The sequence below is a fragment of the Oncorhynchus kisutch genome, linkage group LG29, assembly GCF_002021735.2.
Source record: "Oncorhynchus kisutch isolate 150728-3 linkage group LG29, Okis_V2, whole genome shotgun sequence".
Classification (NCBI taxonomy): Eukaryota; Metazoa; Chordata; class Actinopteri; order Salmoniformes; family Salmonidae; genus Oncorhynchus; species Oncorhynchus kisutch.
The window spans coordinates 28,224,478-28,247,588 of record NC_034202.2 but is presented as its reverse complement, the minus strand read 5'-3'; the positions used below and the strand labels follow the sequence as shown (position 1 = coordinate 28,247,588).

Here is a 23,111-nt window from a genome sequence, read left to right as displayed (position 1 = left end):
AGCTTCAAATTCCTTGGTGTCCACATCAACAACAAACTATCATGGGCCAAACACACTAAGGCAGTCCTGAAGAGGGCGCGACAAAGCCTATTCCCCCTCAGGAGACTGAAAAGATTTGGCATGGGTCCTCAGATCCTCAAAAGGTTCTTCAGCTGCACCATCGAGAGCATGGCACTGGTTGCATCACTGCCTGGTATGGCAACTGCTTGGCCTCAGACCACAAGGCACAACGGAGGGTAGTGCGTATGGCCCAGTACATCACAGGGGCCAAGCTTCCTGCAATCCAGGACCTCTATATCAGGCGGTGTCAGAGGAAGGCCCTAAAAATGGTCAAAGACTCCAGCCACCCTCGTCATAGACTGTTCTCTCTGCTACCGCACGGCAAGTGATACCGGAGCGCCAAGTCGAGGTCCAAAAGGCTTCTTAATAGCTTCTACCCTCAAGCCATAAGACTCCTGAACAGCTAATCAAAGGGACACCCAGACATCTCTTTTACGCTGCTGCAACTCTCTGTTTATAATCTATAAGTAGTCACTTTAACTCTACCTACATGTACATATTATCTCAATTACCTCGACTAACCGGTGCCCCCCGGCACATTGACTCTGTACCGGTACCCCCTGTATATAGCCTTGCTTGTTATTTTACTGCTGCTGTTTTATTATTTGTTATTTTCTTTTTTTTACTTATCAATTTTTTAAACTTCTTAAAACATTGTTTGTTAGGGGCTTGTAAGTAAGCGTTTCACTGTAAGGTGGCACGTGAAAAATACAATTTGATTTGACTTACCGTGACATTTTTATTATTTTATTTAACCTTTATTTAACTAGGCAAGTCAGTTAAGAACAATTTTTTATTTACAATGACGGCCTACCGAAAGGCAAAAGGCCTCCTGCGGGGATGGGGGATTCAAAATAAAAGTATAGTGCAATACACACATCACAACAAGAGAGACACCACAACACTACATAAAGAGAGACCTAAGACAACAACATAGCATGGTAGCAACACATGACAACACAGCATGGCAGCATCACCACATGACAACATGGCAGCAGCACAAAACATGGTACAAACCTAATTGGGCACAGACAACAGCACAAAGGCAAGACATCACGTGAATCAGCCAAGAAATGCTTACTTACAAGCCCTTAACCAACAATGCTTTCTTTAGCCCCCCCCCCCAGGAGTGAGTTTATCTGACAAATAACAAACTTCAGCCTCAGACTGCTTGGTCTGAGGCCAAGCAGTTGCCATACCAGGCAGTGATGCAACCAGGTGGTGGTGCTGCTGAAGAACCTTTTGAGGATCTGAGGACCCATGCCAAATCTTTTCAGTCTCCTGAGGGGGAATAGGCTTTGTCGCGCCCTCTTCAGGACTGCCTTAGTGTGTTTGGCCCATGATAGTTTGTTGTTGATGTGGACACCAAGGAATTTGAAGCTCTCAACCTGTTCCACTACAGCCCCGTCAATGAGAATGGGGGCGTGCTCGGTCCTCTTTTTCCTGTAGTCCACAATCATCTCCTTTGTCTTGATGTACAGTATGTTTGTCTAAGGTTTGAGGCGTTTGAATCTATTTTATGACATTTACAGAATGGACGTACTCATCACTGATCGGATTTGATACTGTGGCACGTTCAGTCAGTGTGGGGATTCGATTAATTATCCGGGCATTCCCGGGTTAGCGTTGATTGCGTTCATTTTAGAACCCGTTTAGGCCGACACCGAAAGTCGTCTCAAAACCAACGTAGGTTAAGCACGTGGAGTAATTTGTAGGATTCTGTGTTTTCAAAGTCTTTATCTACCTTCCCAATGAAAACTAGTTGTAACATTTGAGCATATATTTTAAGGAAAGGAGATATTGTATGTTTTTGAACGATACATATTGTTGCCTTGTTGATAAAACATGACCGAATGGCGCAGATTACTGTTCCATTTGAGAGGGCGCCCCTCGACACCGCTTTTACGTCATGGGCCATAGCCCCGGTGCACTTAATCGAACTCCCTCAGTGTGGCTGGGTGTGTGTAGCGAGAGAGGGCACAGGGTGGCCCTCTAAATCAGGGTAGATTCATTTACACCACATTTGCATACCACATCAAATTAATGAAAGGGGAGATCTAATAATTATTTCTCAGTATTGAGTGTTCTGACGTGAACTCACTGGGTTGTCGGATAAGGAAAATGTCAGATCCCACAGTGGCTGATACTCGCCGGTTAAATTCAAAGCCTCAGGACCTGACGGATGCTTATGGTCCCCCCAGCAATTTTCTTGAAATTGACGTTTATGACCCACAAACTGTTGGAGTCGGGCGGAACCGTTTCACAACTTACGAAGTCCGTATGCGGGTAGGTTGCTGAAGATAGATATCTGTCGTTACATATCTAGCTAAACCTACAAACATTTTCAGCTAGCTAATTAGTTATAGCTTACGAACGTTAGGTGGATGAAAATCGAGGCCCAGGATTTAGTCCGGCCTACTCACTGAGGTATTAAGAACGGGCCTACTAGATAGCTAACCTAGCATTGTCAGCTAGGGAAGTTATTAAAATACCCTTTGAGGTAACGTTAACTTTCTATCCCTTTTAGGCGAACAGGGTTAGCTAACGTTAGTTATATACTTGGTGGCTGTCTCTTGACGAGAATATTCTTGTTTCTGTTTTCATTAAATGCAGACAAACCTGCCGATTTTTAAGTTAAAGGATTCCATTGTGCGAAGAAGATACAGTGACTTTGAGTGGTTGAAGAATGAGTTGGAGCGAGACAGCAAGGTGAGTGAAAGATTTATCTATTTGTTTTGGGTTAAAATGTATTTTGGGTAGGACCTATATTGATGGACTATAATAAATACTGTATCTACATATCATTACAGTAGGGTTTTTCTCAATGGTGACGTCTACACAAGTTGCTTATTACATTACTAATGTCATTAGTTAGAGAAATAATAATGTAATTAGTCATGGTTAAATTAATCAGCTATTTTAACGGCTAAGGACTAAGTACATTGCTATTGATTTATTCCAGATTGTAGTGCCGCCCTTGCCTGGGAAGGCACTGAAGAGACAGCTACCTTTCCGTGGGGATGAAGGCATTTTTGAAGAGGCTTTCATCGAAGAGCGACGTGTGGGTCTTGAGCAGTTCATCAACAGGTGGGTCTTAACTTATTAAACATTAGTGGATCATCTTGAGACAACCGATGCCAGGAGAAGACATACATTTTGAGCTAACCAAGATCAACCTTTTTGTAATAATGTGAAGTAAGCTAAAACAATGTTGTGGTGACAGATTTGGAATTGGCTTCTACTGGTGTGGATAACTAAAAGTCATATTTTTAGACACCATTTTTGAAATGCACAGTCGGCAAGATGTTTAAATGCATATCTTTTTTTATAAATTCATGTCTTTCTCTTTTTTTCTAGAATTGCAGGTCATCCTCTCGCTCAAAACGAGCGCTGTCTTCACATGTTTTTGCAGGACGAGAGCCTTGACCGTAACTACATTCCCGGAAAGGTACAGCCGTTGGGTTTGACAATGGGCTGTGGAAATGACTGCTTTCTGCTCTTCTCCCTTGCTCTGTTCCCCTTCTCTCATTTGTTATTTTTCCACTGAGCTCTTTGCCATTCAAAGTAGTGCAGTACTGTAATTTCTGGACTATTAAGCGCACCTGAATATAAGCCGCACCCACTGAATTTAAAAAAAATATGCATTTTATAAGCCGCACATGTCTATAAGCCGCAGGTGCCTGCCGGTACATTGAAACAAATGAACTTTACACAGCCTTTAAACGAAACACGGCTTGTAACAAAAATAAATAGGCTTTTAAACGAAACACGGCTTGTAACAAAAAATAAAAAAATGCAGTAAACAGTAGCCTACCAAGAAAGTCATTGGTCACTATCTTCCTCCTTCTGTGCACTGAAACCACTTGAAGTCATCTCCTTCGGTGTCGGAATTGAATAGCCTCAATTGAAACACCTCGGCCGTCTGCTCTCTGTGTGTTGACCCAGTCTTCAAGCTCATTTTCTAGTTTGGGCCATCTGCTTTTCTTCCCTCTGAAAGCTTTTGTTGTATTTTTGCACTGAGTCAGTTCCTCACGCTGCTGTTTCCAACGTCTTATCATTGACTCATTAAGGCCAAGCTCCCGTGCAGCAGCTCTATTTCCTTTTCCAACAGCCAGATCGATCGCCTTCAACTTGAAAGCTGCATCATATGCATTTCTCAGTGTCTTTGCCATGATGAGGGTGACAAAATGACTAAAATAATCAGAATGATGGGAAGTTTGAGCACGCTCGATTTCCGTCACATTGTGTGACGGTGATCAGTTTTTTTGCGGCATGAATCTTGTGAAAGCGGGAAAAATCCATAAATTAGCCGCGTCATTGTATAAGCCGCGAGGTTCAAAGCGTGGGAAAATAGTAGCGGCTTATAGTCCGGAAATTACGGTACTTGTTTTATTTCATATGTTGTATATACTACTGTGTATGGTTAATTGAGTGGTGTGTTTACTGATTCTATTTATTCTCTTTTTATACAGGTATGAAGTAAGTTTCACTTTATTTACTTTTTAAACACTAAAATCTTTTGGAAGTCAGATGATAGCATGGCCACAAAATCTTGTGATGTTAGTGACAGTTCACATAGCTAATATATCTGTGCTGCTTAATTAGTATAAAATAAAATAAATCTGACCTGACTTTACACAATGTGTGGAACATCTCTTTCACTAATGGAAAGATGATATCTGATCATATGTGGCACAATTGTTTGGGATCCAGATCCAGTGATCCAGAGGCGAGATGTGCATAGCACCGGCCAGAACCCGTCTGATTTATCACCTCGTCCTGATAAAGCATACAGAGCCCTATCCCCGTCGCAGCCGCAACCACCTCTGACAGCTGCCTCTGTCTCTCTAATGCCTTGTACTGTATATTCTTCTAGATACCCCAGCAACACCGGTTCACGGCCCTCCGCAGCCCTATAATGTGTGTGTAGCCAAGCACACTAAATGGGGTGTGTTACAGGGAAGTTAGTACATTGTTTCAGATTTACAAATAAACAGAAATTAGATTTTCTTTAAAAAAATCTGTATCTGACTGAATTTTCCCCCTAAAAAAAAGCATTGCATTTGACACTGTAGTTGAGTCCACCTCTATGTATCAATTCCAGCTATGCCTCATAATCTGCTCAACCTCCCAGCTACATTTGTTTCACTTGTCTTTGTCCCTCCCTCAATAAATTATTTTCTTGAATGATTTAATCCACAAATCACAATCTCTCTCTCTCTAATGATCTTCATCCATAGAAGACTGGCTGTGTCTACGTGTAAAGTATATGATAACCTAATAGAAAATACATAGCTGTTTGAGAGGAAATTGTTATACTCTCTCTGCCCAGCATAGCCTAAAGGATTATATGTTCATGGTTCTGTCATTCCAGTTAATGGGTTGCCCATTTTTTTCACACATCAATAATGAAAAAATACATATTTCTGTCATTCCTTCTGGAGACGTTTCACTTTTGTAATAGTCTGATTTCTTACATTATGATTGAACACTTAAAGGTATCTCTGTCCCTTGGTACCCACAGTAACCAAAATTGTTTCTCCAATTGTATGATTAAAATCTCTGATGGATGTCAGTAAACAATGGTACCTTCCAAAGTTAAGCAAAATGTAGCATCATAGGAAAAAAGTTTTTTAAAGGGAGATCTTCCCATACTTTTCCTCTAACATGACATTCCATGTTTCTTTGCATTTTCCATTGAAATAAGAATTTGTGGCTTTCCAACATGCTCATGCAGTTAGATTTTTCTATTATGATTAGTTTTTATTATCAGATTTTTTTTCTAACTTTGTTTGCCTTGAATTGTTCATTATCAGTCTTTGCATCGTCTTCAGTCTGTTTATGGGAATGTAATGTCAGGTAATCAAACCACTGTGAAAACAAGGGGCTGATGAATAATCCACACATTTTTATTGATAAAGAAGCTTTTGGCATGAAGTTTATTGACCTAAAGTATTTCTTGAATGCCTTTTTTGTCGTATGTATTTTGTCTTCATTATTATCATGTACATTTAATCTCCGTTTTCAGAAGAGCTGCCTTGTTTGTACCATAAATAAAATTCCCTCTACCTGTAGGGCTATGTCCAGTTGTCTCTTTTAAATGGTCTGTTCAAATTCATGTCGGGATATGTGTTTCCTAATGCATCTTGTACAGGACCATACTGTTTATTTCCTGAATTAGATTTTTAACTAGAATGTCATTTCTTAGGTGGCCTCGTATGTGTCCAGCTGATTCCGGAAGTAGAATAGTCCCTGTTGCTCCAAGAGATTAGTTTATGGAAACATAGTTCTTAGTCGAGAGCAAGTCATATTCTAATAAACCAGCTATTTTCCCTTTATAAGCATTTTCCAGCAATCATAATCCGTGTTAAAATGTAAACTCTTGGTATAACTAATAACTTCAAAAATAGGTCAGCATGGTTATATAAGATTACACTCCATGGACAACCAAAGTACTGAGTGCTGTAGTTTGGTGGATGGATGAATGGGGTTACTTGCTCTGTTAAACTTTAACTTTAATTTCTTAGTAGCATACTCTAGGAATTTGTGGGATTAACAGGGGGAAGGAAAGTGTAGTCAAGGGGATTAAACTTCTCCCCAAAATACCTGACCTGTATGGTTCATGGCTCAAATTGAAAGTAGCACTAAAATAATGGGATTTTCTGCTCCTTTGTAGCCACCCCACATACAGTGTGCAGGTGTGGTCAGTTAGTTACTATAGCACGAGATGAAATTATTCACAATGGGCTGTTCATGCTATAAAAGAATGCTTGAGTACAAACACTACATATTTTTTTCAGTTAAACATGCTTTAGATCATGTCCCCATGTCATATTTCTTAGAATATAGTGCTAAACAAAAATGATGTGTGAAGTAAAGAGTTGAGTTTTTGGAGAACCCATTACCAAAACTGCAGAGCTTATGTTTGATGTCAATCGAGACTGAGAATATCTACTGATGGCAAAAAAAAACAGGCCTCTCTTTTGATCTACAGGCCTTGTCCTGTGCAATGAAAGGGGGCAGAATGGTTGAACTGCATGGGACAGTAGTGAGATTAGCAGTGTTATGTTAATGGTGCAGATGGCGATACCATCCCAGAGCATAAGGCTAGTGGTGACGATGTTTGTTTTATTTAGGGAAACACGCAGTTTTGTCAGCTTGATAAAGTGGTAGTTAATTGAAAGAGCAACTCGATGCCGGCCTTGAGGGAGGCAGACGTCACTGAGCAAGGACAATATGTTGGGTATTAACCAAAGTTAAACTGAAAATAGTAAAATAGAAAGACTAACCAAATGAAGCATTGTGGGATATAATTTGTTTTATAATTTTAATTTCTGTTTTATTCTTATTATGGTCTGTTATGGAGAGTTTGCATGCCCAATGAGATATGAGGACTTGGGAGGCCATATGTCATACATATAGTGACACCACAGAACAATGAGACAGATATTTCACCGGATGTATCAATGTGAAGCATCCGCTTGGCGTTTCCACTCACTACCAAATATGGAAGCCATGTGTCCGGCAGTGGGAGAAGCTGGAACGAGATTCATTTTGGCTGACATTCTGCACATTTTCTCATCGATGAAACATTTGATCTCAATACCGTTTTCTGTTCCCAAAACTAGAATCTGTTATGAACAGAGTGGACTAAGATAATTTGACTTTACCTTTTGCTAAAGTTTAAAAAATGTTATTGTTTCGAAGGAGTGCAAAGGCGAATTGAGTTATTGCAACCGCACACTTCACAGAGTAGGCATTCCCTAACGTAAATATGCAAATATATGCTAAAATTCACCAAGAGGATCTCGTAAACTTGTGCTTGGCTCTGCCCACCGCCTTACTTGTTCTGCCCACATGACTCATTGGTTTCTATTTGGTTTAGTTCTAAAGATATTTGGTGACAGCATCAGTATTTCCTCATTTAACATGGTCATTGCACCTCTAACACTCCACACAAGGGCATTGGGGGCGGAGATGAATAACATTTTTTCTTCTATTAATCTGGGTGATAAAGCTACAGAGGATATCGTGGAAAGTCCTTGGTGCCAGGTCAGTGGCTGGAGTGAAAGATCTTGAAAAGAGAATGACCCTCTCTTTCCATACTTGGATAAGCCTCTTTTGGGGAAGGCAGGCTGCTGCCTGAACCAGTATCTGGGCGAAGGAGACATGAACATGATGAGTTCTCATCTCTCAATTCAATTTAAAGGGTTTTATTGGCATGGGAAACATATGTTTACATTACCAAAGCAAGTGAAATAGGTAATAAACAAAAGTGAAATAAACAATAAAAAATTAACAGTAAACATTACATTTACAAAAGTTCCAAAAGAATAAAGACATTTCAAATGTCATGTTATGTATACATACAGTGTTGTAATGATGTGCAAATTGTACGAAAGGGAAAATAAATAAACATAAATGTAGTTTGTATTTACAATGGTGTTTGTTCTTCACTGGTTGCCCTTTTCGTGTGGCAACAGGTCACACATTTTGCTGCTGTGATTGCACACTGTGGTATTTCACCCAATAGATAGTTTTTTCAAAATTTGATTTATTTTCTAATTATTTGTGGGTCTGTGTAATCTTTCTCTCTCTCTCATACACACACACCCACACACAGGAAGCCACTTTAGAACATTGAGAAGCACCCTGGAATTCATGAATGGTTTGCTCCACCCCTCAAAGAACGGTCCCTGCTTTGGGACGTTCATACCCCCCTTTGGGACGTTCCTTGGGACGTTCATACCCACCTTTGAAGTTGAAATGTAAAATGGTTAAGGTGGGGTTTAGGGTGTGGAGGTCCAAAGAATCACTGATAGCACTGCCCCAAAAAGAAGGGCTTGTTTATACTATGATTTACACGTCACTGGCTCCGCCCTCTGAAAATTAAAAAGTCCACAAGGAAATTTCACCGAGGAAATCGGGATGTTTCATCAGCCTATGGAAGTCAGCATTATTTTGTCGTGCGGTGGCTAGGTCATTCGAACACTTCAGAGTGAAGAGCAACGGTAAAGTAGCTTGCAAACATCACACATTTTACTGAAAAGTAGGTCGGCTTTATACCTTTTGATATCGTGGTCCATGTGTTTGCATGAACTGCACGAGGCTCCGTAGTCTTTTATTATAACTCTGACGCAATTATTTCTCGTGTGCTGTCAGATGTACTCAATTTTGAAACAATACATTCAAGGATATTGTTTCGGTGTTAGAATGATCAGTGGAATTTATTTGTTTGAAACATAATGTTTACCAAACCTAACATCTTACAACGAACGTTACCAGCATTGCTAGCTATGCGATTGTTTTAGACGATAGCTAACTAGCATATTGCTAATATTGTATTGTAATGATCAATTTTATTAAATACGTGCAGTTTAAATTTACATTACTGCAACTGTCTGCCGTGTGAAAAAGTGTCAATTCATTATTGTTAAGCCAGTTCGTGCTAGCTAGCAAGCTAGCTAGCAAGCAAACAAACAAACTAAGTCTTGAGTCAACTAGCAAACGTTATCTAACTAACGTTAGTTAACAATGTAATTTATATATTTAACTAGCTAGCTAGGAAACAACACATCAACGAACTGTGTGGATGTGTGTAGCATAAATATGTATGCGTTCGTAAATTCGCTCTGGAGTGCACACTGGGCGTTGGTAAATTAAGAGCGTTTCGCTCTCGGAGCGTTCAATTGGCCGCTCTGGCCAGGAAGTAGCGTTGATCCGAGCGTCCTGACCACAGCGACAGTCAAGCACCCAAGCCAAGGTTGGCCAGCTTGTTAGCTAACGTAAATTAACGTAAACTCGTACATCGCCTTGGTCCGTACAATTGCCCTTATTTTAGCGCCCCCAAAACGTAATACTTCCAGATCAACTGTAATGTCAATACCATTGTAAAGCACAATTTCTCCCCTTTCCAACAGAATCAATTACATGACCTAAACGCTGCCTGTTTCTGCATAATTCAAGCAGGCAATGGAGCCCCATCGGCTCTTTTTAAAAATGGCGGGTGGGGAAGCGAAACTAATGCGTGATAGTGAGAAGGAGAGATGTTGTGTGGGGAAAATAGCTTTTTTCACTCGATCTGTCCAACTTAGCACCTTATCGCCTCTAAAATGTAAATAAAACACTATAAAGAGTTTATATAATGTGTCATTACATACCTATTTGAAGGTTTGTCGAATTTGAATTGTGTTTTTAGGGCGGTGCTAAAGTGATCTTAGAAGTAAACAGCGACTTTGAGAATGATGATCGCATGCAATGATGATGTAAAAAATGACTAGGGGGGGATACCTAGTCATTTTTTACATCATCATTGTATGCGATCATCATTCTCAAAGTCGCTGTTTACTTCTAAGATCACTTTAGCACCGCCCTAAAAACACAATTCAAATTCGACAAACCTTCAAATAGGTATGTAATGACACATTATATAAACTCTTTATAGTGTTTTATTTACGTTTCTGTCCATTTCTTCTTTTTTCCCCTTTTTAAAAAATGTCACCCCTTTTTCTCCCCAATTTCGTGGTATCCAATTGTTAGCTACTATCTTGTCTCATCGCTACAACTCCCGTATGGGCTCGGGAGAGACGAAGGTTGAAAGTCATGCGTCCTCCGATACACAACCAAACCAAGCCGCATTGTTTCTTAACACAGCGCGCATCCAACCCGGAAGCCAGCCGCACCAATGTGTTGGAGGAAACACTGTACACCTGGCAACCTTGGTTAGCACACACTGCACCCGGCCCGCCACAGGAGTCGCTGGTGCGCGATGAGACAAGGATATTCCTACCGGCCAAGCCCTCCCTAACCCGGACGACGCTAGGCCAATTGTGCCCCACGGACCTCCCGGTTGCGGCCGGTTACGACAGATCCTGGGCGCGAACCCAGAGTCTCTGGTGGCACAGCTGGCGCTGCAGTACAGTGCCCTTAACCACTGCGCCACCCGGGAGGCCCCCACTGTCCATTTCTTGTTTTTAAATGATGAGAGCACCTGGTGGAGAGAGATTGTAAGACAGAAATAGTTGCTTTATGCATTCTGTACGTTACGACATGACGCGTCACGATGTAACGGAGGGTCAGTTTTTTTCAACTTTTCTCCAATACTATAGAGCCATTACCATGTCGATCAACGCTTGAATAGAAACCTAGTTCACACCCCAGATTTTGAAGTCAGCAAAGTTGCTACAATCCCATTAGTTTTCTTTGTAGCCTTGTTTGAATGTTGCGGTTGCGCACATTTGTACGGAATGGGGTGAGTTTACGTTACTTCGAGACAAAAATGAGAGAACACCTCACTGACCATTTTACTTGACCTAGCAGAGCTGGTTAGTCTGTTTTCATGTTATCCAGAGTGTTGGTGTATTTAACTGTGTTGCTGGCAACAATTTAATAAATTTTTTTGCCGATGTTTACTGGCACCGCCCATATTCAACACGTGTTGGGCGTTAGTCATCAGTTATTCTGCGCTCTGGCACGCTCAAACGAGAGTGCTCTGAAATCGGAGTAGATAGCCAGAGTGAACGAACACACGCTAAGGTAGCTAACTAGCAAACCGATCATAGACAACTTTCACAGGTTAGTGTAATAAACTAACCAAAAGAAGAAACGTCCTCACCATCAAATGTGTTTATTTTCAGCAAACTTAATGTGTAAATATTTGTATGAACATAACAAGATTCAACAACTGAGACATAAACTGAACAAGTTCCACAGACCTGTGACAGAAACAGAAATTGAATAATGTGTCCCTGAACAAAGGAGAGGTCAAAAGTAACAGTCAGTATCTGGTGTGGCCACCAGGTGCATTAAGTACTGCAGTGCATCTCCTCCTCATTGACTGTACCAGATTTGCCATGTTACCCCACTCTTCCACCAAGGCACCTGCAAGTTCCAGGACATTTCTGGGGGGAATGGCCCTAGCCCTCACCCTCCGATCCAACAGGTCCCAGACGTGCTCAATGGGATTGAGATCCAGACTCTTCGTTGGCCATGGCAGAACACTGATATTCCTGTCTTGCAGGAAATCACGCACAGAATGAGCAGTATGGCTCGTGGCATTGTCATGCTGGAGGGTCATGTCAGGATGAGTCAGCAGGAAGGGTACCACATGAGGGAGGAGGATGTCTTCCCTGTAACGCACAGTGTTGAGATTGTCTGCAATGACAACGAGCTCAGTCCGATGATGCTGTGACACACCGCCCCAGACCATGATGGACCCTCCACCTACAAATCGATCCCGCTCCAGAGTACAGGCCTCGGTGTAACGCTCATTCCTTCGACGATAAACGCGAATCTGACCATCACCCCATGTAAGTCAAAACCATGACTCGTCAGTGAAGAGCACCTTTTGCCGGTCCTGTCTGATCCAGCAACGGTTGGTTTGTGCCCATAGGTGATGTTGTTGCCGGTGATGTCTGGTGAGGACCTGCCTTACAACAGGCCTACAAGCCCTCAGTCTAGCCTCTCTCAGCCTATTGCAGACAGTCTGAGCACTGATGGAGGGATTGTGCGTTCCTGGTGTAACTCGGGCCGTTGTTGTTGCCATCCTGTACCTGTCCCGCAGGTGTGATGTTTGGATGTACTGATCCTGTGCAGGTGTTGTTACACGTGGTCTGCCACTGTGAGGATGATCAGCTGTCCATCCTGTCTCCCTGTAGCGCTGTCTTAGGTGTCTCACAGTACTGACATGGCAATTTATTGCCATGGCCACATCTGCAGTCCTCGTGCCTCCTTTCAGCATGCCTAAGGCACGTTCACGCAGATGAGCAGGGACCCTGGGCATCTTTCCTTTGGTGTTTTTCAAAGTCAGTAGAAAGGCCTCTTAGTGTCCTAAGTTCTGTGAAGATCTGTGAAGTTATTTGGATTTTTACGACTGAGTTTAGTAGCCAATAAACAGGTCTTTGGGCTTGGCATGACAGCTAGCGCCTTTTGATGTGTTGCATCAGTTTGGGCTACTGGCAGGTAGCTTACATTATCTTGATGGCTGCGTTTTACATTTGTAGCTAGCCACTACAGTAGCAACATTTTTGTTTAATGTAATTTTCAAATTGAGGATCATGTGTTGAGTTGTGGTGTTTGACTTCAGTCTTATTTTACATTTTTATTTGCACTCACTGAGTTTGATGTTCAGGTTGGTCATTATGCAGAGGACAAATCATGTTATATTTTTTTGCACCTTCTGACTCTTTCAAGGGGTCGCTTTTTGCATTGGAGGTGTTTATTTGTTCACCTTAGCATTCTAAGCTGATTGATGGAAATAAATGATAATTACAGGGACATTTTCAGAAATGTTCGGGGGCCAATTTGCACCTAGACTGGTGTATGTCCTAGACTGGTCAGTTGCCATAGGCAATGTATTGGACCTTGAGGAAGGAGGGAGGGACCCTGTTGGCTTGGTTCCATTGGTTTGAGGGGTTGCGCAGTTCACTCACAGCAGTATGTCCTTCTTTGCCAAGAAAACAGATTGTTCCATAACTTCAAACAGCTGGACAACTATTGACAATGACATATGAAATGTAGCCGCCCATCACGTAGCTCCAAGGGTGAGCTACCCACTGAGATTAGAATGCTGAAAGGACACTCTTGAATTCCCCACGCTGACAAGAGTGCTGCATTTGTACAAACCTCTTAAAAAGTATCCACTCCCCAATTAACGCTGCTCTACCCACATTACATGGTGATCCGGTTTGTCATGTGATTATTCTGGTCATGATGTCTGCAGTCGTTAGTCGAACATGAAATGTAGGGCCGCAATTTTCTGATCCAGTCATGTTGAACAGTGCACTCATTAATGGGTATGCTTGTTACAGTTCAAATGTTTTTTTTTTGTTATGAGTAGAGCAAAATATAAGTTTATTAGTTACTTGCATAACTCTCCTCAACAATGTAGTACAATATTGATCAAGCTGTGCAATCTCTCTACAAATCCCCCTTTAGAGACTGGTGAGGGCAAGTGACCGGCAGAACAACCTGTCGACCAACCCTCCTCTCTATCTCACACGCCGGGACTGAGCGAGACAATAAATCCCCCATACCATATTACTTCCACCTTATTATTATTATCTCCGTGGGTCTTCTCATCTACATTGTGTGTAAGCCTAATTGTTTTCTAATGTTAGTCCATATCTATGTATTTCAGTGTCTATGACTTGGGTTGGGTATAAAAAGAAGAATAGTGAACTTTACCAGTGGGCAGGAACTCTGTCTATAACCACCAAGGGAACCCACTCTTTCCAGTTACTTGTACACTAATAACTAAGCGACTCATTTGGTCTTCAGCGTGTTTGTTTTGTGGGGCTAGACAAGAAGTAAACAGACATGTTGTTGACAGTGAGAGTCAAAACAATAACATGCTTTGTGTAGAGTGAGCAACAGTCCCTAATGAGATGAACAGGTTGGTTAGTCTTGGGATAATCGTTTTAGATATGTTTACAAAAGGTCAGCGAGGCACCTAATATTCACTATCTACTGTACTACAGAGGGAAGGTGGGGGGCTAGTGAAAAGCACTACAGCAAAAGCCTAAATGCAATCCAAATGGTATTAGGCCAGTTAGCCTAGGCCTAGTCATTTAGGTCTGCTGAAGTTGTCCTATCCATTGTATACTACAGCCAACCTATTACAGAGAAGGGCAGGTGGACACTAAACCCTTTCAGCCTGGAGGCTCCAACGAGCATGTCTGATTTGAGCTTTCAGACGTTACATTTAGAAGAGTTGAGCATTCGCTTCTTCACAACCTGGTTTCACACATCCACTCACGCATACACACACAGGCCAGCCACCCTGCATCACTCAGACCAAAGAGGCTATCTCGAGAGCTTACTGAGTAGGCAGAACAAAACAGACTAAACCTCTCAGGCACTGGGCATGAATCGCTGGCAGGGAGATTCCCAGAGGGCACATTCCCAGGGCCACACATGCGGCCTGCCTAACTCTAAAATGGCTACGTTTTCATTTTGAGTAACTTAGCAGATGCTCTTATCCAGGGGGGGATAAGTGCCTTGCTCAAATGCACATCAAGAGATTATTCACCTAGTCTGCTCGGGGATTCGAACCAGTAACTTTTCGGTTACTGGCCCAAGGTGGTTAATCGCTAGTTTAACTCGGTATCTGTTTTAGCATGTCAGTGTTGTGGAACTGTTCAGTTGTTAAATCAACCCCTGGAGAGCACAGTCATACTTTCCGTGTTTTAGAACAGTGGTTTAAGTTACAAGGTGGACATGCCAAGCCCATGCAGACTGAAATGAGGGAAGCTATTGTGCGTGTCCAAGGAAAGGAGACAGTATTGTTGGCTGCAATTATTTTCTACTTGGCCCCATACCAGCACCATCCTGATCCAATCACGGCTGCTAGCCTGATCAAACCCGCTTGGCTATTTTCCCTGTTGACAGTTTGTGGCAGACGCAATGCCCGATACATGAAAGTTGTTATTTTTGAACAATTGTTTTAATTTCCTAATACCTTCAGAGGCCAGGGGCTATGTTTATTTTATACTGCCATTCCTCATGCAAATAGTTTTCTCAACACATTTCCGGTGATTGTGCACTGTGTTCTATGGATAACAACATTTAGAATGGGCCTGTACACATTTATTATTATTAAGTGTCACAGGCTAAGCTACAAGTCTCCAGGCTTTGTAGAGTGTTTGTGGTGTGCTGCTGAAGAGGCAGTGTCTCAGATATGTAGAATAAGCAGTAGCCATGATGACCTTAAGTACTGTGCAACATGCGTAATGTATACAAGGGTGTGGTAGTGGGCGTGGCCAATGGCAGAGTCGCCAAATGGAAATGTTAGATTTTTTTTAAAGCTGTTTTAAAGCTAAATTCTTGCAATTCTACACATTTTGACATTGGCTGAGATATACTTTTACTGTTTTAAAGCTAGTTTCCCGCTATTCTACACATTTTGTAATGGGGCTGAACAAAAAAAAAATGCTGTTTTAAAGCTATACTGAACAGAAATATTAACGCAACATGCAACAATTGCAAAGATTTTACTGAGTTACAGTTCATATAAAGAAATCAGTCAATTGAACTTCATTAATTAGGCCCTAATCTATGGATTTCACACGACTGGGCAGGTGCACAGCCGCGGGTGGGCTTGGGAGGTCATAGGCCCACCCACAAAAGGGCTTTAGTACAGACATAAATAATTTTTGTTCAGTTTGATTTCCTGCTATTCTACACTTTTTGCCATGGGGCTCAAACATGAACAAAATGGCAGCCCCATGCCATAACATTTTTGTGATTTTTGTTTCTCCCTGACTGTCTAGTTTTTATTTTGGTGATGGCTAGTTCCTAAATATATAGCTCCATTATAATATGTACATTTATATATGGGTTTAGTCGTTTAAGCTTACACTGAAACTGTTTTTACCGTGTGTGTCTTTAAAAAAAAATATATATATATATATATCTTTTTTTAAATGTCATCTTTTGGAGTGGAGACAATTTTTTGGGCATTGGCGGCCCGCTGCTGCTAAATGAATATAGGGGAAACGCTGATACATGCTCTTGGTGGAATGCAAATTAACCTTGTGACAGTGTTGAAATTGGTAATACCATTTGTTTTAAATGTATGTAGGCTAAATGCCAAAGTGGTTGTCTTACCACATGGTATCATTTCATTAGGATAACATTTTTTACTATCTGTATTCTGGAAACTTGATATGGACTTGAATATGTGATAGAATATAGCCTATTGGGTACTAGAGTATAATTAAGCAGTAAGACACAAGGGGAAATGTGGTATATGGCTAATATACCACGGCTAAGGGCTGTTCTTATGCGCAAGGCGGAGTGCCTTGATACAGCCCATAGCCGTGGTATATTGGCCATATACCACAAACACCTGAAGTGCCTTATTGGTATTATAAACTGGTTACCAATGTAATTAGAGCAGTAAAAATAAAAGTTTTGTCATACCAGTGGTAGATGGTCTGATATACCATGGCTGACAGCCAATCAGCCTTCAGGGTTGTAACCACCCAGTTTATAATAGACTACATAAACAATTGTTTCTGATGACTGAAAGTTGGTCAGCATGTCTTTAACTCAGTAGTCCTCCAGGAAGGTTATAAGTGGATTGTGGCGCACAGAGATATTGGTGTTCACTTCCATGTCTGCTTATCAAAGCTCTGTGTCAGTTTGTTTTTTATTTTCATAAAGCCCTAAAGTGAATAAATGTAATTCTGGGAAGTTTCATAATACCAGCATGCTGTTTCTTAGAAGAATGTGTGGTTTGGTTGTCTGGAAACATGCAGGAGGGGGATTTAAAACATGGACCAAATCCCAAAATGGAAGAATTACTGGAATTACCAGATTAGGAGGATATACTAGTGTGGCATCAAACACAATTGTAATGTCCCGGCTTGACCAAATATTAGCCATTTTAGTAGTAGGCTATTCCTTTGCCAGGGCAAATTTCTTGAATGTTCATGTTGTTCGCTCTCTCTCATGCACATGAGAACTAATCAGTTAATCAGTTTGTTGTTCCAGAGACAGTTGGTTTGCAAACAAGGATTGCACACACAACAAAGTTTTACAAAATTTAAATCATAATATTTCATGTCATTAGCAAGAACTAATAGCATACGTTTTGCCTATAGACTTTCTTATATACTCATGAATCTGCTTCTCCACTGTGTTTGACCTTAGGATCTCTCCTGCTGCATCTCAGCTCGTGACGCATTTTCACTGCTCTGATCAGCAACTGATCACAGCCTCGGCCCCAGCTCCCTCCACAGACAACCATGGTAGAAAAAATGGCCTCCTTCGGCCGGATCCTGCTGCGACGCAGGGCACTGGATTGCTCTGATGAGGGAACACGCTTTGCCCGCTGCCTCTCCACACTGGACCTGGTGGCCCTGGGGGTGGGCTCCACCCTGGGGGCAGGGGTGTACGTCCTGGCTGGTGAAGTGGCCAGGGAGAAGGCTGGCCCTGCCATCGTTCTCTGCTTCCTCATCGCTGCACTGTCCTCAATGCTGGCCGGGCTCTGTTATGCCGAGTTTGGCGCCCGCGTACCCAAGACGGGTTCGGCGTACCTGTACAGTTATGTGACGGTTGGTGAAATCTGGGCCTTCATCACGGGATGGAACCTCATCCTCTCCTATGTCATCGGTGAGTTGGTAGATTGGAAATCGGTGAAGCATTCAAAGGCTTCGCATTGAGCCACTATGTTCATGGATGGAGGCTTGTTTCTAGGATGGCTTATCCTCTTTAGTTTGGTTGATGTTTTGCGTCATGTTAACTTATTCTCCTTGGTCCTCTGTCCTTAAGGTACAGCCAGTGTGGCCCGAGCCTGGAGCTCTACATTTGATAATCTAGTGGAGGAGAAGATCTCTTTCTTCTTCAGGTCTTCCATGGCCATGAAGGTCCCGGGGGGTGTGCTGGCTGAATACCCTGACCTGTTTGCACTCATCATCGTGCTCTTATTAACTGGTGAGGACCCATTGTCAACCAACATGGATAATGTTGGGGCCCGGGGAGGCAGCACATAACTAATAACCCCGTCATAAAAGCTGTATGTACAGTATAGTAATATGACTTGATTTGTCTCACCAAGCTACCTTAAAGATGAAAGCACTAACTGTACATTGCTCTGGATAAGAGCATCTGCGAAATGACTCAAATGACAATGTAGATTTGTGTTAATCATGCCATCATGTTGCTTCCTCCAGGGCTGCTGGCATTTGGAGTGAGTGAGTCTGCCTTGATCAATAAGATTTTCACTGGGGTCAACCTGGTGGTGCTGGGCTTCATCATCATCTCAGGCTTTGTGAAGGGAGACCCAGAGCACTGGAACCTCACCCTGGAGGACTTTGTTAATACCTACCCCAACCACACCAACACCTCCAGCATATCCCAGGAGTGAGTCATTCATTTAATATGGCTACCAGCTGAGATTATCTGTAGATTCCATTATAGACCAAACGTACGGAGTAAATCATGTTTGTATCTGACTAGCTGTGTTTGATCTCTGCATTTGGTTTCAGAAACATAACAGTATAACACCCTGTGTCCTCTCTGTCACTCAGGGTTGTGGATAAGATGTTTGGCTCGGGTGGTTTTGCTCCTTTTGGCCTCAGTGGCATTCTGTCCGGTGCTGCTACCTGTTTCTACGCATTCGTGGGTTTCGACTGCATCGCCACTACCAGTGAGTTACTGACTCTGCTCCAGAGCTAAACAAACTCCTGACAGTTTAATACCTTTCTGAGAAGTAGCCATTATTTACTATTTTACACCCAGGGTTACTATACATAACTTTAACCCATTGTATAAGAGATTCTCCAAAATTAAAATACTAAAGGCATTTATATATAAATTCTAGTCGTACTTTATCAAGTTATTTGAGCTGTTTACTTTGCCCTAGCGATAAACATTAGATGGGTCCACCTCGTTTCTTCTCAAGAGTCAGTTACCTTCCGTTATTCAAAATGTCACTTTTAAAATGGTTACCTTGTATTTCTCTTTGGTGGTCCTCTCTCATAGTGCTGCCTTGTATTTCTCTTTGGTGGTCCTCTCTCATAGTGCTGCCTTGTAGTTCTCTTTGGTGGTCCTCTCTGATAGTGCTGCCTTGTAGTTCTCTTTGGTGGTCCTCTCTCATAGTGCTGCCTTGTAGTTCTCTTTGGTGGTCCTCTCTCATAGTGCTGCCTTGTAGTTCTCTTTGGTGGTCCTCTCTCATAGTGCTGCCTTGTAGTTCTCTTTGGTGGTCCTCTCTGATAGTGCTGCCTTGTAGTTCTCTTTGGTGGTCCTCTCTCATAGTGCTGCCTTGTAGTTCTCTTTGGTGGTCCTCTCTCATAGTGCTGCCTTGTAGTTCTCTTTGGTGGTCCTCTCTCATAGTGCTGCCTTGTAGTTCTCTTTGGTGGTCCTCTCTCATAGTGCTGCCTTGTATTTTCCCACAGGCGAAGAGGCTAAGAACCCCATGCGTTCCATCCCCGTGGGCATCGTGGCCTCTCTGCTCATCTGTTTCTTCGCCTACTTCGGGGTGTCTGCAGCCCTCACCCTCATGATGCCTTACTACATGCTGGACACCCAGAGCCCCCTGCCAGAGGCCTTCAACTACGTGGGCTGGGATCCTGCTCGCTACATCGTGGCTGTGGGTTCCCTCTGTGCTCTCTCCACCAGGTCAGTTAGGCTGATAGATCACACTATGGCTACTGTTCTATAGCTCCCTTAATGTATCCACTACGCTCATACTCGGTACTTAAGTCACTCTGTCTTTGCTATGTAGTCAATGTTTGTTGTTTTCCTAGCCTGCTTGGGTCCATGTTCCCCATGCCGAGGGTGATCTACGCCATGGCAGAGGATGGGCTCCTGTTCCGTGGCCTGTCCCGCATGAACACGCGCACCAAGACCCCCCTGATGGCCACTATAGTCTCTGGCTGTGTGGCATGTGAGTTCAGCCCTCCTCCCTCTCTGTTCATTCATCTGGTTCTGCTCTACTACCGCTGGGTTTCACTGTAGTCAACTCCTGCTGTTCTGTGTTTATGTATGGAAGTAGGAATGTACAGCATGAGGGAAGACCGTAGAAAAATATTCTCTGAACAACGGAATGCTGTTTTTTGTTCCATTGTTTTTGAGTATGATGGTAATGAACCAACTTCACGGAGTAGATTATCTTTATATAGTGAGTAATGCTGCTTTGTCACCTCTCCCTGTAGCTCTGATGGCCTTCCTCTTTGACCTGGCTGCCCTGGTTGATCTCATGTCCATAGGGACACTGCTGGCCTACTCACTAGTGGCCATCTGTGTGCTTATCCTTAGGTAGGTGATGACTTATACCACATTATTATAAACATACTTTAATACCTAACCTAGCATTTGTGATATTGAAATGGTGATTATCCTCCTATACTGGATTTGCTTATGTTATTTTACATGGCACGCTCAGTGTGAATACCTCCCATGTTCCAGGAGACTGACCTGTCTGTCTGTCTAGGTACCAGCCCGGCACCCTGAGCTCATCCAGTCAGACAGAAAATCTAGTGGATCTGGTTGGAGGGGAGAAGGTGGCCCGTGGGGACAGTGGAGATGAGTACGGCCTGGATCTGGAGGACCGCCCCCTCAGGGAAAAATTCACCCCCTGCCTCCTCCTCTTCCCCAGTGGTGCCTTCCCTACCAAGACCTCCGGGAACATTGTCTATGCCACCACGGCCATTATCTGTGAGTGACACCTTTCTCACCCACACTTGCCGTCTTATGCGGTTGACCATTGGTTGTTTTCAAAGCAGCTCTTTTAAAAAAAAATTTTTTTGAAAGCTAATTTTAACTTGCTCTCTCTTCATCCTTTCTAGCGGTGCTCATCACTGTGCTGTGTGTGGTGCTGGCAGGGAAGCTGGATGAGTTGATGGAGGTTCAGCCTGTGTGGGTCACAGTGTGTGTAGTCCTGGCCTTGCTCTGTGCCCTTTGTGTCATTATCATCTGGAGACAACCAGAGAGCACGGAAGCCCTCACCTTCAAGGTCAGTTTCTGAATATTTATTTAATTTAAACAGGTCCAGTGTTTATTCATGTTTTACAACCAGTTTATAATCCAGCTTGATATGCAGTAAAAGTATGACTAACCTGTACCTCTTCCCTCTAGGTGCCCCTGCTGCCTTGGCTGCCTCTGTTCAGTGTCTTTGTCAACATCTACCTCATGATGCAGCTGGACCTGGCTACGTGGTGCCGTTTCGCTGTGTGGATGGCCATTGGTGAGTTAACGTGACATACATAGGAGATGTTTCTAAAGTCACAATAGAATCTCAAAACTAAGTCTGTTTTTATGAGCAGCAGAATATTAACTTAATTTGTGTGGACTCCTCTAACCATTCCTGTTACTCCTTCCCTCAGGATTCGCAATCTACTTCTTTTATGGGATCTGGCACAGCAGTGCGGCAGCCAGCAGCACCCGTGGGAAATATGAGCCTGCCCTCCAGACCAAGAAGAAGCACATCTACCTGGGGGGAGACGAGAGTGAGGTGGAGGGGATGAGCCCCTGAACAGCTGGAGGAAACCCCACACATAATACCTCTGCAGTGAAGGCAGACAATTCAACTGACTGACACTACAATTCATCTGTTTTTCTTTTCCATTTTTGGGATATCTCTGTTTTAAGCTTATTTGGACATTTGAGGAATTATATTTTTAACAGTTGAAACATTGCTATTAACATTACTAGTGATTTTATTTATTAGAAGTTAGTCTCTTCCAAGTTTGATTGTGTCTGTGCCTCTAATTGTTAGCCCCTGGTGTCCAGCAGCAATATGAACTACAGCTGGCCAGGAGTGTTGGTTAGGGCCATGTGTAAACAGAGTGGGTCTATGTGGTTTACAATCTTGGTCAGAGCCTCTGTGTACTTGGGACAACAGCACAGGGTTAGTGGATCAAGGCCTGATGCAGGTGCTTTGGGGATCGCTGGCGTAGACAAACCGTCCTCCATCACCTGTCACAGAGCAATGTATTTAACAGTAGGGCCTTGTACGCCTTGTGGCAGAAACTAGTATTTATTGTTGGTGTCAGCTTGTTCTGTAAGATGAAATATCACCACAGAGATGTGGGAACTAAATATCCTAAAGGCATTTATGAACAATCTGTTGCCAGTGATGTCTTTGTCATTGAAAATGTTTTTAAACATATGGTAAAATAGTCCAAGTAATGATGTAAGTTATTGTCTTCACGGTGGTTAGTCCCTGTGTAACTGAAGCAGTATATGCATATTAGGTTCATCCAAAGAATACATGGAGTATTGTAGCTAAACCTTAAAGTTGCTGAAACGACATCCTGGCACCACTACATTTTACAGTGGGGCAAAAAAGTGTTTAGTCAGCCACCAATTGTGCAAGTTCTCACTTAAAAAGATGAGGCCTGTCATTTTCATCGTAGGTACACTTCAATTATGACAGACAAAATGAGGGAAAAAAATCCAGAAAATCACATTGTAGGATTTTTTTATGAATTTATTTGCAAATTATGGTGGAAAATTATGGTCAATAACAAAAGTTTCTCAATACTTTGTTATATACCCTTTGTTGGCAATGACAGAGGTCAAACGTTTTCTGTAAGTCTTCACAAGGT

General features: G+C 42.5%; 2 protein-coding genes across 4 annotated transcripts; both read left to right on the top strand.

Moving 5' to 3' along the window:
- The first annotated feature begins 1,933 nt into the window (after window positions 1–1,933).
- LOC109873653 (sorting nexin-12) lies at window positions 1,934–6,146 on the top strand. Of its 3 annotated transcripts, none has more exons than XM_020465296.2 (6): window positions 1,934–2,346; window positions 2,674–2,769; window positions 3,023–3,147; window positions 3,418–3,508; window positions 4,533–4,539; window positions 4,937–6,146. In XM_020465296.2, exons 1-5 carry the CDS (start codon window positions 2,182–2,184, stop codon window positions 4,536–4,538), a joined length of 483 nt encoding a protein of 160 aa, XP_020320885.1. In that variant the 5' UTR covers window positions 1,934–2,181; the 3' UTR covers window position 4,539; window positions 4,937–6,146. The 3 variants fall into 3 exon arrangements, with proteins under 3 accessions (XP_020320885.1, XP_020320884.1, XP_020320883.1); XM_020465295.2 differs by having other exon boundaries at window positions 4,774–6,146; XM_020465294.2 differs by lacking the exon at window positions 4,533–4,539 and having other exon boundaries at window positions 4,774–6,146.
- A 2,830-nt stretch (window positions 6,147–8,976) lies between these two features.
- On the top strand, window positions 8,977–22,626 carry LOC109873639 (cationic amino acid transporter 3-like). The gene is made up of 12 exons (XM_020465280.2): window positions 8,977–9,071; window positions 17,713–18,174; window positions 18,334–18,495; window positions 18,735–18,924; window positions 19,092–19,210; window positions 19,959–20,181; window positions 20,310–20,449; window positions 20,718–20,820; window positions 20,996–21,219; window positions 21,351–21,517; window positions 21,640–21,748; window positions 21,888–22,626. The coding sequence occupies exons 2-12, from the start codon at window positions 17,808–17,810 to the stop codon at window positions 22,034–22,036; spliced, it is 1,953 nt and encodes a 650-aa protein (XP_020320869.1). The 5' UTR covers window positions 8,977–9,071; window positions 17,713–17,807; the 3' UTR covers window positions 22,037–22,626.
- Window positions 22,627–23,111: the final 485 nt, after the last annotated feature.

Excerpts from the sequence above, each read along its gene's own strand:
- LOC109873653 (XM_020465294.2), top strand. The coding sequence starts at position 2,182 with ATGTCAGATCCCACAGTGGCTGATACTCGCCGGTTAAATTCAAAGCCT. Across the intron at positions 2,347-2,673 it reads CTTACGAAGTCCGTATGCGG|ACAAACCTGCCGATTTTTAA; the intron begins GTAGGTTGCTGA and ends CATTAAATGCAG. Across the intron at positions 3,148-3,417 it reads CTTGAGCAGTTCATCAACAG|AATTGCAGGTCATCCTCTCG; the intron begins GTGGGTCTTAAC and ends CTTTTTTTCTAG.
- LOC109873639 (XM_020465280.2), top strand. The coding sequence starts at position 17,808 with ATGGTAGAAAAAATGGCCTCCTTCGGCCGGATCCTGCTGCGACGCAGG. Across the intron at positions 18,925-19,091 it reads ACCTCCAGCATATCCCAGGA|GGTTGTGGATAAGATGTTTG; the intron begins GTGAGTCATTCA and ends TCTGTCACTCAG. Across the intron at positions 21,220-21,350 it reads TGCCACCACGGCCATTATCT|CGGTGCTCATCACTGTGCTG; the intron begins GTGAGTGACACC and ends CATCCTTTCTAG.